General features: G+C 45.1%; 1 protein-coding gene and 1 long non-coding RNA gene across 2 annotated transcripts in view; one reads left to right on the plus strand and one right to left on the minus strand.

The window, feature by feature from the left end:
- Window positions 1-14,412, plus strand: part of hs3st4 (heparan sulfate (glucosamine) 3-O-sulfotransferase 4) — a 53,813-nt gene extending 39,401 nt beyond the window's left edge. The window contains exon 2 of the mRNA XM_029158399.3: window positions 13,515-14,412. Coding sequence (XP_029014232.1) covers window positions 13,515-14,169 — 655 coding nt within the window. The 3' untranslated portion in view covers window positions 14,170-14,412. The remainder of the gene's footprint in view (window positions 1-13,514) is intronic.
- On the minus strand, window positions 5,168-8,739 carry LOC114860097 (uncharacterized). Its single transcript, XR_003786579.3, has 3 exons — window positions 8,536-8,739; window positions 6,563-6,643; window positions 5,168-6,115 (listed from the first exon to the last, which is right to left on the minus strand). It is a non-coding gene; the product is annotated as an uncharacterized LOC114860097 (long non-coding RNA).
- Window positions 14,413-16,970: the final 2,558 nt, after the last annotated feature.

The following is a 16,970-nucleotide window of genomic DNA, read 5'->3' on the forward strand; positions in this document are numbered from 1 at the left end:
CGGACGCCGGTCGACGTGTCCCACACTCAAATGGGTAAAACGCTCTCATTAGAACGACTGGGTTGTAGTGAGGCGTGAGTTCAGAGCCTCTTTTAGCATCAGGTGCCTCCAGGTTGCAGGATGGAGACTTCCTCTCACTGTAGGTGACTCTTTGATGACCAAACACAACCTGTTGATGGATTTATTGTCATTTCCTTTAGTTTAGACAGTAAATCCACGCGTGTGCTGTAGCTACTGGCATCTTTACCTTTCTGGCATCAGTTTCCTCCAAAGAAAGGTGCAACGCTGCTAAATGAAATAGCAGCTGGAGATCCCTGCCCTAAATCTTGTACTTCACACTGGAGCCTCATTTACACCAAATTTCTGACTGGAGGAGATAATCATACATCACTTCGAACTTCAAAGTGTTTTTTTTTTTTTTCCCTTAACACATTTCTGCTGTTTTTGAATGAGCTGATAAAGCCACTGGAGAGGGCCTTCAGCTAAGTTGTTTTGAGTTCTCCTCACATATTTATTGCCTAAACAGCTTCCAATTGAAGAGAATGCGAAATCGTTGCGCTGAGAATGATATCTAAGCTGTCATTACGAGATTACAAGATACGTCTGGGACCGACAAAGGCCTTTTGTTTGCCGCCTTTGTGAGGCCCCTCAACTAAAGCGTGAGGCTTTCAGAAACCCCTTTCTACCACTGCCATCAGTGGAATATATTGCTCATATGTGCAGGAGATGTTAGGCGATTTCTTTATTGTACAACTTTACACACTCCTGTGTCCAATTCAATAGCAACACAAGGCAGGATTTGAGTTCAAGTTCATTTTAAATGAAATCAAAAGTGCTTTTCTTTCATTAAAGGGGAGGATCGACATTTACTGCAGCGCATCAGCAAGGGCTTGCATAAATACTCTGATGTATTTGTTAGATACTCTCAAAGTACTTGTGCCACATGATTCACCAATTATGTTTTATTCTTCATCAGATACAACGCGGCCTTTGTGAAGCGCGTTGCATTAGCTTAGGGGAGACGCGTCCGAAAGCCGCAATGCAGTCGGCGCTGCCAAATCAACGGATCACGGCGCTTAATTGAATGCTGATGTGAGATGCAGACGGCTGGAGATAACAGGGCGGCTTTCACCAGTAATTAAAACACGCTACTCGGCCCCGTATGGATAATTTGCTGTAACTCATTTATCGCCCGCGCTGGACGTGTAGCCGCTTTAAGTGATGTTTATTGATCAGGGAGATTCATGGTCAGTTTGCCGCTGAGAAAGTGAATGCATATAGTTAGCTCTATGCGCTAACTGAGCTAACAGGCGGCTTCGGAAAGAAACGGGTTCACACTTGGAAGACGTACGAGATGCGTTGCAGGCGACGGAGCGTTGTCACAGTCGCTGTACGGCAGCCTTCATGAAGTTCAGCTTCAGGGTCAACAGAGCGCAGTGTGCACAGTGTTAGTGGGTATTTTTTAAACAGCCGATCCTTCTCTGGGCTGAGCGACAGCTAGCAAACGTGCTGGGGACGCTGTGATTCCGCTGCTCCTGTCTTCGTAGCGTTCTTCGTAGGGTCTTCGTAGCGTTTCCTTGCCCAGTGTCTTCCCGGGTGGAACTGAGCCGGCACACAGGCCTGCATGGTGAGCAATTAGAGGAATTCATTCATAGTTACTGTAACTATCAGGCAGAAGGTCCGTCGGTTGGGGGCAGTTTCGAGTGGTAACAACAATAGTTGGTTTTAGTTTTTGGAATTCAGATATTCAGATTTTAGACTAAACCTTGGGTCCGCCTTAAGGTGCAGGTGCTCGACTGACTGCCTCCACCGAACTATCAGCTGTGTGCAGCTTCTCATGCTCCCTCCCCGAAGGTCCACTCGGAGCCGTCACATGCACATTAAAAAGCACGGTTCCATGTAGGATGGATGAAACATGTCAACCAACCTGCTGAGCTTCTGTGCTTTGGCTTTGACCACATGGGAATTCTGCAATTTTCATCACTTAGCACTTGTCCAGCTGACACAGCAGTCGAGTGTCCACGCGAGTGTCCCGCGTGGATGACTTTTGCTTATGTCTTTGGGGCAGAATCCATTTTTTATGCATCTAACACCCTTGTCTTCCAAATTAATTGCAAATTGCTTTGTGACGCCGCAGCACCAAGACGCTGAATGATATTCAGAAGGAGAATCTTTGAGGAATCAAGTTTGGTTTCACTCCATCTAAAACCATTTGACACGTTGCTATTTAAACTCCCCCCTTTGGGAACTCGGATTTACGCAAGTTAATCTGTATGTCTCTAAAACCTTATCCTGAGTTTGTGACGTGTGTGTTTATGGTGGATTCGCGCGCTGCGTCGAAACCACCTCTGCTGGGGAGATTAAGCGTATGTACAGGGCTTTGCTGAAAGTGCTCAAACAAGCAGCGCGTAGGGCTCAGGGCTATACCCAGATCCATTCAAGGATTACATTCTCATATCTCCTCCCCATCTCGAGTATTGAAAGCCAGTGAGATGTTCAATGAATTGCAACAGCCATTTCACAGTTGAGGTGTTGTCTGCCCATTTCCTCAATGATAAAGAATATCGTTGTGTTGGTTTGGGGGCTGTAACCAGCAGAAATCATGTGGAACAGCCATAATAAACAGGTTAGAGGTCCTGCAGACACTTTCTGTGCTCTGAGTGGAGCTCCCGGCTCGGGGTTTACGTAACAGTACGCTTGCAGAGAGGGCGGGGAAAGGCGCTTACATGACTATTCTTTCATCTTGAGAGTTTTATGTGTGACCAGGAACCAGAAAGCTAGAATGTCATCGCATGATGAACAGTGGCATTTAAATGTAAATGAATGTTTGCCTTCTGACAGAAGCGTGACCGTGCCTTTTGATCCTCGGAGGAGACGCTCGCTAATCTCCTCAGCATACGCAGGTATGAAAAGGCCGGGAGGTAGAAGGCACCCGCCCGCCGAGATTAAGGTGTTAGATTAAATCTAACAGTGATTAAATAACCGAGCATTATATGACCGTAGCAAATTAATTTCCCCTGTGTCATGTCACCCTAGCTGACAACGTCCATGCGCATCTATGGAGTCAGCTCCTACAGTATTAGGCCTGGAATGCCCCCCCCCACACACACACACACACACAAGCAAAACAACAGAAAACCCACAGAAACAGACTCGACCAGAATCTGGAAAAGCATTTCGCCGACACCCTTTAAACAGACGCACCCTAAAGAAGCTTTTTGTCAGACACGAGACGGTGCCTGTGCGAGTAAACACGGTAATTCTTACATAAAAGACGACTTTCTGAGCCTTCCCCTGTCTGCAGCTGTAAACATAGCTGTCACTCAGCACATTTGAGCGTGATGTAAGTGTAGCAGCTCGGGCTATGAAGCTGGCGTCAAACGGAAGCTCGCTCAAGGCTCCAGACTGGTCATAGCTGACATTTACATCGTGGAATATTCCTCAAGAAAATGGCGTTTTATAAATAAAAGAGCCTCTTTTTTCCGTCCATATGATCCAATGAGATCAACACCTTTGAGGTGATAGCGGTTCAGATGGCAGGTGACCGTGTGATCCTGTCTCCCCTCCCAGCAGGCCTATGGATTAAAAGCCCACTGATAGGTCAGCTTAGCCCCTAATGGAGCAGCTTAGGCCTCGTCCGCCTGATTACAACTGTCCCAACAGCCTATTTGTCATGCATCCAGATGTTACAGCCCCTGAGCCCAAGACAACATTTTTAAAACATGGATGTGAAATTGTAAACGCATCTGAAGCATCTTGGCATAAAATGCATTTTGATGAGAGGCCTAATTGTAACTGGATGCTAATGAATGTCCGTATAATTGCTTGTAAGTATTAAATGTTTCTAGTTGTAGTTGTTCATCTTTTATGCCTCACAATCAATTTACAGTACTGTAAGTGTTATTATCTTGTGAATGATTTTGCAGTTGGGTCTGTTTATAGAATGAAGTAGCATAATGTCAACTTAAACAATGTTTAACTGCTTGAGTCGCAGTAAAATGTTTCAGCCGTGAGACTTCAGTTGGAAGCGCTGGCAAATGGAGAATGCCTTTTGGTTCGTTCATATTTAGCAGCTCTGTCATTTGTACACGTTTTGCATTTAAATAGCCACAGTTCAAAAACTAAGATTTCTCCAAGCTTTCAGCAGTAATTTGTTGTAAACAGTTCAGTCCTTAAGCTACAGCTGCTCCAGATGCTTCCAGCTGTTCTGATGAAACAAACAGATGATAAATTGAATTATTGCTCATATTCACTGACATCTCCAGTGTGTGTGTGTGTGTGTGTGTGTGTGTGTGTGTGTGTGTGTGTGTGTGTGTGTGTGTGTGTGTGTGTGTGTGTGTGTGTGTGTGTGTGTGTGTGTGTGTAGTAAACTCACTTACCTCAATGAATCAAGGGTGTGATGTCTACTGTACATGGAGATTCTCAGCATTTTCATTTTAAGCAGATCAATAAACAAGCAAAGATGTTTGAAAAGTTCACGAGGAGTGTTTGTCAGCGATGAAGCTGAAGAAGACATTGCTCGAACAAAAAATCCATACTTCCTTTTGCTTTTTGCAAAATGACAGCTCCAGCGTTTGTGTAAACTGCTGGGCGGTTCAGTCTGGCAGAAGAAGGTCCCCAGCTTCCTGTGATCGTGGGTTTCATGACATCATTTACTGCTATTGACACTACACGAGTTACATCATTAAAACAATGGCAACAACAGGTTTTTGTTGGAACCCTCACATTAGTCAGGAAATCAGATTAGAATATGTACGATAATACCATTTAATCAGATGCAGCAGCTCTATTAGGAATTGAAACATTGATTTTTTTACAGTGCTAAAGGATTTTTTTTTTTACAGCGTGTGGATATCTTGACTTTACTTGTGTTGTTTGAGAAGCAGATGTGGTGAGAAACAGCGAGATAAAAATAGAAGCACTGACTGATCAGTTGCTGTTGAGGCGTCCTGAACCAAATGTTTCATCAGGAGCTCTTGCTATTGATGATTGATCTGATATTTTCCTCCTGATGTCTGGTCGACATGGCTGTGGCTCAGTCACTACGTTTGCAGCAGATCTCACCATTTTTCATTAAGTGTAATAAGTACTGTATGTGTAGGTTTGTGTCTTTCAAGTGATGCTTGGAGCCAGTTGAGTAAATTTCTTATATAAAGACACCAGATACTTGTTTTTATGCTTTTATTTATGCCTTTTTGAGTTTTCTTTCACTTTCTCCTCATGAACCAAAATTTCAGTCAACGAATACGAAGCATCTTCACGTATACTTCATTCACGCAGCATTTGCACAGAATCGTCACGTGCGTGACTGAAAAGTGTCGGCACACTTAGCATCCATTAAAACAATTTTCCGTTTTTGCTGAAAAGCAGTAAAATCAAACGCGCCTGCTTCAAAGCTGTGAAAAGAGCTAAATTCATCTTGATCCCCCGAAATCGCAGGCGTTCTCTGAACACAGAGAGCGCAAAGCCTTTAGAAGTGCGGCGCGGTGAGTGGACAGAAGCTCTGCTTCAAGCCCACTGTTGTCTTCAGGCTTGTTCAGTAATTAGTCTATTGCCTGGACCAGAAAGCATCAGGGTGACAAGGACAATTAAATAAGATGTGTGATGTTGAAGGTTAAAATCACTCTCTCTGTTCTAGCACAAAATGATGTTCTGCTGTAAAACAAATACTTTCAGTACAATACTGCAATACACAGGTGGTTATGCTACTTGTACCACTGGGGGGTATGTTAACCTCCACAATGCCTTGATAATCTCCATCCACCGCTACCTGCACAGATTAAAGGCTCCATGAGCCAAACACAACAAAGCCACGAAAGCAGCCCCCTCACACGACGGCGACTCGTCCGTGTTACACTGTGGGGGGCGTCCGCCTTTGTTTTGAAGGCTTGGGTTTGTTCCTCGCCCAACGCGGCGCTGATGCGACTCAACAAAACGCTCTCGTCGTCTTTCATCTGTCCGAGGAACGGTCTCCCAGAAGCGGCGTGGCCTGTCAACATGCGTTCTATCAGAACCCGAGAGGCGGGACTCCTCCACGAAACCCACTGCGCTGCTCTGCAACATACAAACCAACAACAACGACAACATGCCTGCATGTCTGGGTTTGGTTTTCCTCCTGGAAAAAACGGGAAAGAAATGGCAGAAAGTTGGAAAATGTTAACCATTACTGGAGCAGATGTGTCAAACAGGAGCGAACTAAAAACAGATCAGCCTCATGTTTTAACTCTATTTACTATAGTTCTATTAAATTACTTGAAAATCAACACTGCATCAAAAGAAATTGGTGTTTGACTCCAGTACATTAGCATAAATAATCACAAATGTCAATGTAAATTGGGAATTTCAAAATAAAAGTCATTCATGGATTTGAAGACGAAATCAAACAACGGTCTCCAGATACCAGAATTTCTCAGATTCTATTAAAAAATGAATTCACTGTTTATCAACATAATAAGAAAATTCTCCCTCTGATGCCGTCTAAAGAGAAATGTTCTGTGGTTGAATGAACACATCATAGTTTATCTTAATGCAAATATTACGTTGCTGGTCAGCATCCACCTACTGTTCCATGTCAGCTGTCCTTGTGACAAAGGGTCAAACGCGAGTCACAGAGCATGCGTAGCTCGTCTTCTGATGGAGGCACCTGGAAATATAGAAGAATTATGACAGGGACGACACTTTTATTCTGTAATTAGTTCTCTACTCGTCCTCATTAAATCAGCTTCAGATGTAATTTAGCACAAATGAAATTAAAATAAGAATGTCCAACATTTTGGAACTGAAAATAGCAGGAAGTGGCATAATGGATAAAAGCTTGTCGCGGTAATGATGTTAATGGACGCCTAACAACGAGGTAACACACAGGTCATTACTAAATCTTTCCTACTTTCTCAACATGTCACAGAGGCTGGTGCAGGCGATCAGGGCCTAACCTCACCTCCACCGGCTCAGAGATGAAGAGAGTTTCATCTCTTCAACCTCAGTGCTCAAAGGAATCCAATTAATATGTTGTTGTCGGTTGTTGCATTTCAGACATTTTGCTTTTCAAGTTGCCTCAGATGAGCTGAACTGAATTTGTTCTGCTAATTATTAATGTAAATATTTTAAGGCTAATGTTTCTGTCATCCTAAATTTCTTGCTTCTTTCATTCTTGACAAAGCAAACGCGTCCCAGGCGCTCCCTGTGGAATACCTGCTGAAGTGGAGCAAAGCCGAGCAAACAACGCAAAACTGCTGATTTCTGTTTTTACCGTCACACAGTAGCTTGTTAATATGTTCCATACAGATTTGTGATGATGCGAATCAAGCAACAGTCAGGACAGTCGGAGCATCAGTCACTTCTGACCTCCTGGATTCATACAGATCATAAAGACTGCTTAAATATGCCGACTCTGTATGTGTTGCTGATCCTTGGCCAGACAAAGACTGACACTGACATTTCCCTACTGTTTTATGGCACATCGCCAATTTCAGCAATGTAAGAAATGTCAAAGCACCACCTGCCTGATGTAACTTTTTTCCTGGTATTCATCCTGACATTTTGTGAGTTAACGTCAATTCCTCTAAAAAGGGAGAAAAATGATTAATTTTTATCTGATTCCCTGAATCGGGCTCTGTCTCTATTACCGGATATATTGTAGTAGGTGCCGATGTCTGGCAGAGAAAATGGAAAGAGTTTGTGCAGCCCCTTCCTTTGTGGTGTCACGCTGACCTATAGCTTTATAATGAATTGGAAAAAAAATGGAGAGAAAGTGACTGTGATAGGTAATTTCTTGGAATGGTTCATGTTCAGGTGTTTAACTGATAGTGCTGCCAAAAAAGAACCTCTCAGACATAAAAAAGGGAAAAAGGACAGATGGTGTCCCTGTCACATATTCTCCTGTACGCTGCGAGTCTGATACAGTGTCAGATGCATGAATCTAGCAAAATTAAAAACTGAAAATACACATAATGTTAATCGTGACACCTTTAATGAGCACCTTTTTCCTTATGACGGTATTTCTATTGTTTTTATCCTTTATAGCTACTGTTTACCCATCTGCATATAAACTGTACAGTGTACTACTGTAATTTACACATTGTATACAAAGTTCTACAGAAGCTGTATAAAATGTAAATACTGAATAAAAATGGAGAGAATTCACATAAAATGTCGGTCAGGTGCAGAGTTCATCTCCAGTGAAATGACAGGATGCTTTAGCGTTGGCCATTTTTCTCAGGCAACGAGATCTATCATGTTCAAACTGTCATATTAATTGGTTCTGCTTAACTGAGCCGGATCCTTTTCATTTCGAACATTTCCAGGATGTAAATTTTAGCCTTTGACTCCGACGTATTCAGGTGTGACTTCCAATTACAGCTGGTCGCCGTGCGCTTCTTATTTCTGAGTTAATAAACATTTTCAGAGCGTTTTTTTGCAACTTGGTTGAATTAAAAACAAACAAACAATAATCGACCTGTTGCCTTATTAGAAACCGAGAACAACGTGTTAAAGTACCTTACATGACATCATTTGCTAGAAAATGGGAGCGCTCACGTTTAGCCCTGGGTCGATGAGGAATGAGCACGTCGCTGTTTGTTCCTGCTGTGACAACGTCAGTAACGGAGCACGGAGGGCGACGCTGATCAGACTGAATGAACGTCGCCTGAACTGCTCTCATCCGCTCGTCTCAAAGCAAATAAACAAGGCCCAATAAAAGAACAGCTGAGCCTGCTGTTATGTAAGAATATTATTTTAGCACTAGTCTGTGCTACACATGTGGGGACAAGCCTGGGCCTTTTTATAGCCACTAATGTGTAAGTTTAGAGGTCCAATAACCTTTGAGTTGATAGGACTGCTCTCTCTCTCTCTCTCTCTCTCTCTCTCTCTCTAACTTCAACCCAGTTAAAAATAGACTCATTTTCAGGCTCGTGTGCACTGTTATGGTCTCATAATGCAGCATTTCAAACACCCCATCGTCTCCCCCCACCGCCGCACTTTATTCGTGATGCTTTCTTTCCATAGGGCGACTCAACGCAGCCGCAGACTCTCATGGCTGCAGTCTGCTGATGCAGGGAGAGTACCTGGCAAGAAACGGGCCGGTCTTTGGGGATGTTGGGAAGAAACCGGGGAATAGCTTTTTGATCAGGACCAGCTGTCACTTCTCTCTTCTATTACTCTGTCAAAGCCCACAGTCCTGCAGCAGTATAATAGGCTTATTCACAGTGCTGAGGTTGCTGTGTTTTAATTAGTCTCACCATTTTATTCTCTGTGGCCATTCAGCAAACACAGTCACTAAAGACTAAACTCAGGATACACAGGCAGATATAATGCATTTCACCACCATGTTACATCCATGTAGTACATGGACAAGTGCTGAGCTTCCTTTTAGGCGTCTGGCCTCAGACTGTATTTTACCATTCCGTTCTAAACGTGTTGGACCTGGACCGGGCAAGAATCAAAAACGGAATGAATGACAGAGAAATGAGCGAGAATACGTTTGGGAGCAAATGTGTGAAGAATGTGAATTGGACGGCAGGATATTGAGAAGTGAAGGTGTGAGTGAGGGGTGTCGGGGCGAGGCGGCCACCACATCACGGTCACATATCCAGCGTGTGGACAAAGCGGGCGCTGCAGTGACGCATCCCGCTGCTGCCGGCGCCTGCCAACGTATCGGGCAGCGCGTGTTCCCGTCAGCCGTCCGTCGGCCCTGAAGGAAGCGAGGGAGGGTGGAACGCCACAGCGCGTTGCGTAACTGAGCCGGTGCAGGATCCTCTCCACTACAGTCGGGTGGAAAAGGTCAGAATGGGATGGAGCGCACAAAACAAGCCAAACTCTCCACCGATACTTGAGCCTGATCCCATCACGGAGGACGGCAGCGTACGCTTGTATTTGTTTTCCTCCTAAAAGTTGCACCTTAACCGTGACAAAACAATGCCTCCCACTCCAAAACAGACCCACCAGGACCCTTTTGCTCTGGCCTGTGGGCTTGTTTTCCTGCTTGTGCCAGATACGCACAAACACACGCATCCACTTGTTGAAAGCCGAGCGAAGAATGACTCATTTGACTCTTTTGTTTTTTTTTTCCTCCGTGAAACAATGCTTTTGTTCTCGGCGCTGGGTTTATTCACAAACATGTCACTCAGGGTGTAATAATAGGATTATTCACTGCAAACTGACCACAGCATCTCTCGCTTCAGACGTCCTGACTGGCTGTTCCCGGTGAATCGACGCGCCGCGTCCTCTGTTGATATTTGCAATCAGGCTCAGAGTCACAAAATCTCAAAACAGCAACGGCTCCTTTTTCATCTCCGTTGCCGACCTGCACTGCGAAAAAAATTGCTGCTTTAAAAATCCTGAGTTTGCTGCACAATTATGACAGAATCATTATACAGACAGTGAATTTCAGACGGTTCATTCAGAATGTCATCACGTTATTTTTTAGGAATTACTCAGAGGATCACAGAAGTCTGCCCACATCACTGGCGCTGTCACAAAAATTTGCTCTCCAAGGACTCCGGAGCTTATTATGAGTGGACTCTTTAGAATAATTGATTGTATTTGACATGACACGGAGGAGGCTGGGCGGATTGATACTCTGCAGCCGAACCCTGATCAATCCAAATGAGAGACTGGGGGAGCTTTTATTCCTCTGCCAAAGTTTATTAGACGCAGCTAAGCTTCTCTGAAGAAAGCCTCTCCCCCCACTAGCAGCTCGGACCCATTAGTATCTGGGAATGTAAATTAGCGTGAACCCTCACCTCATCACGCCTCAAAAATATTCCCTGAGCACCGGTTTCGACGGCGCATAATGATAATAAAACTTTGAGTTAAATGCCTGGGCATGTTCCGGAGCACTTCGGTGGTGGGCGTTTAACCACGAAGACTTGTGATTATGCACGAAGATTAGAATCGGTCCTAACAAACACAGAAATGGGCTTTGATTTTGTATAGTGCACGCGCTGAATGATGAATCAACCCTTCGGAGACAAGCGGGCGTCCTCCACATCGGAGTCTCGCGGAGTGGGAGTGAAATGGATTTCCTTCCTAAGTTTTCGTGCGTGACCTCGACGCGGCTGCAGTTTTAGAGGGTGATTTTCTCTGTGATCATTTGTTTGTCTGCGCGGAATGATGTTCAGCTGCGTTTCAGCGTTTTTATGTCTCGTACACGAGTCACGGGAAACGCGTTTAGGTTTCCACTACCCCTTTCTGCTCAAGAGTTATTTAATAAAACGTCGGTTCCTCTTAACATACTGAGACGTGCATCTTATTGTGGAGACTCTTCTCCACAACAAGATGCACAGATCCATATTCCCACTTTGGACGCGTGCGCGTGTTCCGATGCATGAAAGCGAACGCCACGCGGCGCGTTCCCCGTGCGAGGCAGTAAACAGCAGATGGTTTGCGGCCTCTTTAGCGCTATGGATTCTATTTACCTACCCACCTGAATGACCCGTGTAGAACTAAGCAGCTGATGCAGAGACACAGACACACACACACACAAAAAAGAAAGAAATAAGCCGGAGTTAACTGATTGCTCTTGTTTACACCAGTTCCACTCGACTGCAAGGCCAGAGGAGTCGTTTGCCGCGCGCGCGGAGAAATTAGCGTGTTTACCCGCATTCTGATTCGCGCGCCGCCCCGCCGTCCCGCTGACATTTCAGACGGCCATGATCCATGACTGATTCCCCATCAGAAATGGAGCCGCAACAACGCGAGTGTTTGGCTTGTGCAGTCGCCGTTGATTTATAATTACTGTACGACGCTTAGCTTTGAGTCCAATGAGGTCGATGACTTGTTACGCGCGCATCTTCCGAAAGGTAACCTTGTAACCGCGCGTCCTGTCGATTGGATGTGCTCCACAGATGCACATCGCATTAGCGGCTCGTGTCTGTACCGTAGGATATCAGCTGGTCAAGGTTGTTGCCATTCCCAGCGATGCCGCCGCCTCAGACAACCTACTGTACTGAAAGCTGACAGGCGACAGAGCCCACGTCCTTAAAAGCTTACGAAAATCTGTTTATTACTGTAAAAGGAGGAAATGCAGAAAATGGAGGGAATATGGTGAAAACTAATACTATTCGTAATCACCATGCTTTGTGTAGATGTGTTTATCCCATCGCCGGGCGCCAAAAGTAACCACAGTTGTAGCCTGTCAAGAGACAAAGATAATCCAGAGGGAAATTACCCATCAGGAAGGCAATACTGTTACTGAGATGCAATTACCAGGCCACTTGTGAGACTTTCAGCCCAGTATCCATGGGTGCATCTGTGTGTGCGAGGGGTGGTCGATATGTGCATAACAGCTCTTATGTTTTTGCAGAGTAAATTGGATTCTTTTGCCGGAGAGCAGTTAATTTACAATGTGTCCGAGATGCAAATGATTGATGTGACTGTATCGTAACAACTGTAAGTTTGTGTTGCGTCGACGCCTAAGGGGGAGAAAAAAAAACATATTGCAGGATAAAAGAAGCAGCTTTTTTTTATTGAATGACGATCTCTGAATGGAATATTTTGGATTTTGGCCGAGCAATCGTAGCTAAATTTGGATGATAAAATTGGTGTTTGGATTCTTCTTCTTCTTTTATTATTACAATGTGCAGCTCCTGCGCTCGCATTTGTGAGTAGTTAAATAAATGGCACGTCTCACAGAGGATTTCATGTACCAATTTAGCACTGAATCACATAGCCTACAAACAAAGAAAACAGCACGGACTGGATTGAACATCAGTGTAAACATTTGATAAGGATTTGCTCGAGGCACATGCTACGCTTTATTATCGATACAAAAATAGAAACTGTAGGAACCAGACTTGCTTCTGAGCGTAATCCACACTCGCCCGTGTCGTTTTACAACTCACTCTCTCAAAGACTAACTTGAACATATTATTTGTAGGCAAATTGCAAATGGATTCCTGTTGTCAGTGATATAAATCTCCCAGGTGGTGGTGGGGGGGCATTTCTATTGTACTACAAATTATCACCCTGAAACTGATAATTAGTCACCGCTGCCTTCAGTGAGCGGCACCTAACCTTAAACGTAGTAGAAGAAGAAAAGAGCCGCCTGAACCCCACGCTCAGGAAGCGTGTGTGCATAAGGAATAAACCCGACTGCACAGAGTGTGAGCCTAGCATGCATAATAAATGTATGACAAAACAATACCCCAGGCACCCCCGGCACTAATGATATGCAGCAAACTCATTATTAAAGTTCCAAAACAGCTCCTGGAGTAACACAGATGGAGTCAATTAAGCAATGAGCATACTCGCTTGCCTGCCGTTTCATCTCCGTTCTTTTATCTCCCGCGTATTACTCTATGGATGTAATTAGCTGTATGTTTCTCCACGCAACATAATGTCCAGTGATAATAACGCTTATTTTCACTTGTAATTTCAAATAATGAACTGCTTAATAAATGTACCCAATTTGCTGGCATCACGTCCTTGGGCCTTTGTTTTGCACCTTGAGAGGTGTCGAGGATGAAGCCGTGCTAAACCGCCTTTCTCTCTTTCTCCTCTGCTGTTTGTGTTCCCAGAGACCTGATGCCTTCGACGCTGGAGGGCCAGATCACCATGGAGAAGACACCCAGCTACTTTGTGACTAACCATGCCCCAAAGCGTATCCACTCCATGGCCAGGGACATCAAGCTTATTATTGTAGTCCGTAATCCTGTCACCAGAGCCATTTCAGACTACACACAGACTTTGTCAAAAAAACCCGAGATCCCCACCTTTGAGGTTCTGGCTTTTAAGAACCGGACACTGGGCCTCATCGACGCCTCGTGGAGCGCGCTGCGTATAGGAATATATGCGCTGCACCTGGAGAGCTGGATGCAGTACTTCCCCCTCTCCCAAATGCACTTTGTTAGCGGAGAGCGGCTCATCGTGGACCCGGCGGGCGAGATGGCCAAAGTGCAGGACTTCCTGGGACTGAAGCGCATCGTCACAGACAAACACTTTTACTTCAACAAAACGAAAGGCTTCCCGTGTCTGAAAAAGCCGGAGGACAGCAGCACCCCCCGGTGCCTGGGCAAGTCCAAAGGGAGAACTCACCCCAAAATCGACCCGGACGTGATTCGGCGACTGCACAAGTTCTACAAGCCCTTTAACATGATGTTCTACCAAATGACCGGCCAGAACTTTGAGTGGGAGCTGGAGGAGGACGGCGAAACCCGTGGCTCTCAGGACTAGCGGACTGCGGCGCGTCACAGCCACACCACCAGCCTTCTCAGTACGACTGACGTTGTCTTGCTTCATCTTCAGAGCGAGTGCTTGAGCACGCCGACGAAACCATGGCTGTCTTTGCAGTGTCTGTATCCATTAGCAGGAGTTCTCCAACATGCTTTTTTCTCTCCCTCCAATACTAATGTCGTTGACAATGGCAAATCATTATTGTACATACTAAACATAAAATATATTTATATTTGTGAAAAAGGAGATGATTTATTTGTTTTGTTTCCAAAGCATAGCACCAATATGAAAATCGTGTTGACTATGGCGATGCATGCGATGAGTTAAGTGTCCTTACCTCATGAGTCCTAAGGGTAAACTCTGCCTGTTTCTTCTCCCTTTACTTTCCTGCAGTTTGTTGCCCTCACACCCACTCACCAGCATCCAGTGCAAAAAGATATTCTATTTGAACGGCGGAGGCCACAAAGTGCTCTGTATTATTTCTTTTTAACACGATCTGCTGCTTCACGACAGAGAGATTGGAAAAAGGAGATTCGTATGGTCCATTCTGACGTGTTCGTTCAAATGCTGAGCAGAGACAATCCATTGTTTTTATCAGTTTAAGTTATGATAATAATTGCTTTCGTTTCATCATCCTATTTGCTCTGCACTCGTTAATTGCACACATACACAACCCCAGAGTTGACCATCACTCAATAATTGGGTTGTTTCCCTGTATAGCTGAATATTAGCATACTGATGACCAGGCACTCACGTGTGGTGCAGTATCAGTGGTTTTGGCAGAATTTGACGAATGAATCTCTGTGCTTTAAATATCACATGGCATCTGTGCATCGGACTCATCTGCACATTGACCAAAAAAAAAAACGCACCCAAAACGCCGGTAAGCTCCGAAAAGGGCTCCGACTGTTAGCGAGAGCGGCGCACGTCGGCTAACCGTTCGCTAACAAACATCTGCTGCGACGTGGTCCTTTTCGCCGTTAGAGATTAATGGCGTGTTAAATAAACTGCTGCCACTGGAACAGTGTCAATGTCAGACAGGATCCGCTGTCAAGGAAAAGCCACATTCGTGCCCAGGTGAATTACCAAGCCATTACTGTGTGTGTTTAGCTCGACTGAGGCCGCGGTGCTTGCGATGGGCAAGAAGTGGGCGGACGGTCACGTTCGAAGCAACAGGGTTTTGATGTGAAATGTTCCTTTTAACTCATGCAATGAAAAATCAGCGTAACCCCCCCGCCTTCAGTTTAACCTTTGTTGTTTTTTTTGTTGCATATCTCGATGTGCGTCTGCCTGTTGTCTCTGGACTTTTCATCAATTGAGACAATCAATACAGTCAATGAGTCAATAAATACAGTCTGCTACACACCACTGGTCGCCGCGGCTCTGATGCATTGCTCTGTTAATCCTCCCTGTTCTCTGGCCACGGATGGCTGGATTGGTTCTCTGCACGCGGACCTCTCTGTCACCCTGGGGAGGCCGGCACCAGCAGCTACTTACACAGAGCAATTGATTCAATCAAAGTAACCACCGCGCTGCCCTTTTGTAGCGCCGAGCCTGAACACTTACCTCGGAGTCGCACTATCCCAGAGCCACAACTTCCACTTTGAGCTTTTTCCTCTGTGCAGCCATCCCTCTGTGTTTTCCGACAATCCCTCTGTCTTTCTGCGCTTTCACCTCCTCTCCGCCTCTCCTCCTCCTCCCCCCCGACTTTCTTTTTCCTTTGGTGACGATACCCTTTGAGCTGATACAGCGTGATGGGAGGCTGTTCTACAAGAGTGCAACTCCTATTATAAGGATAACTGAACTGTATACACACTTGCAAATCATGAACTTAAGAAAGGCCTTTCATCATCAATTATTTATTCCCATTTTTCCCCATATAATCTAGCTTCTAAACCAGACAGTCCCTCCTACTCAGTGTAGAGATGCTCCAAGAATTCCAAACAGGCGCCCTACAGTGTTATTAGGATATTTGAGGACTCTATTTCCCATTTATGAATATGCACTTGTTCTATCATTTGCATTTCCAGCAGCAGACACATGGGGGAATTCTTAAAATCCAACCTCTCATTAACAAACACACACGCACAGGCCTCTTTTCTTTCCTACCTCCTGCTTGTTTTAGGTACAGGCGGAGTCCTGTGATACATCCGGCGGGACGCGCCATGCATGAAAGACATGCTAAGCTGCCCTTCACGTGTACCTCCCAGCGAGGGTCACGCCGCGCTGCACGGCGAGGAAGGCTGTTGCGGTAAATGAGCATCACCTGCTCATCAAACCGCCACCGCTTAAGTGTCATCATCTCAAAACGAAGTACAAATTCCTATTTGTCAGGCGTTAATTTGGCAAAGAGCCTCGACGGCGGCCCGCGGTACCTGGATGTACCTGGAAATGATTAGCGGCAGCAGCTAGCGTGTTTATATTTTGTTGAAGGGCTGTAATCTGCATTTGACAGACGTTTTAAAGTGTTGTATTCACTCTCCTGTTATATGATCTATAATGATACACTGCTGAAGGACATAATGAAAGGGTACAGCATAAAAAAAAAAGGCAACTCGGTTTGAATGAAACCAGTGTGAATAGTTTTGGTTCCGGAAATGCGAAGTGTCCATTGCGACCAACTAATTGGTTTTTCACTTCATTTGAGTAAATGATTGCCAGCTGTGTAAAAAGGCATCGCGGCGTAAACTTCAACAACTAACTTTGCACTAATCCACTCTGAATTAGCCGGTAATGTAGTCCCTAGCTGTCCCCGCATTCACGCCCGCTGACAGCCAAATTCACCATCGGCTCCTACGTGC

The sequence above is a fragment of the Betta splendens genome, chromosome 8 (assembly GCF_900634795.4).
Source record: "Betta splendens chromosome 8, fBetSpl5.4, whole genome shotgun sequence".
NCBI lineage: Eukaryota > Metazoa > Chordata > Actinopteri > Anabantiformes > Osphronemidae > Betta > Betta splendens.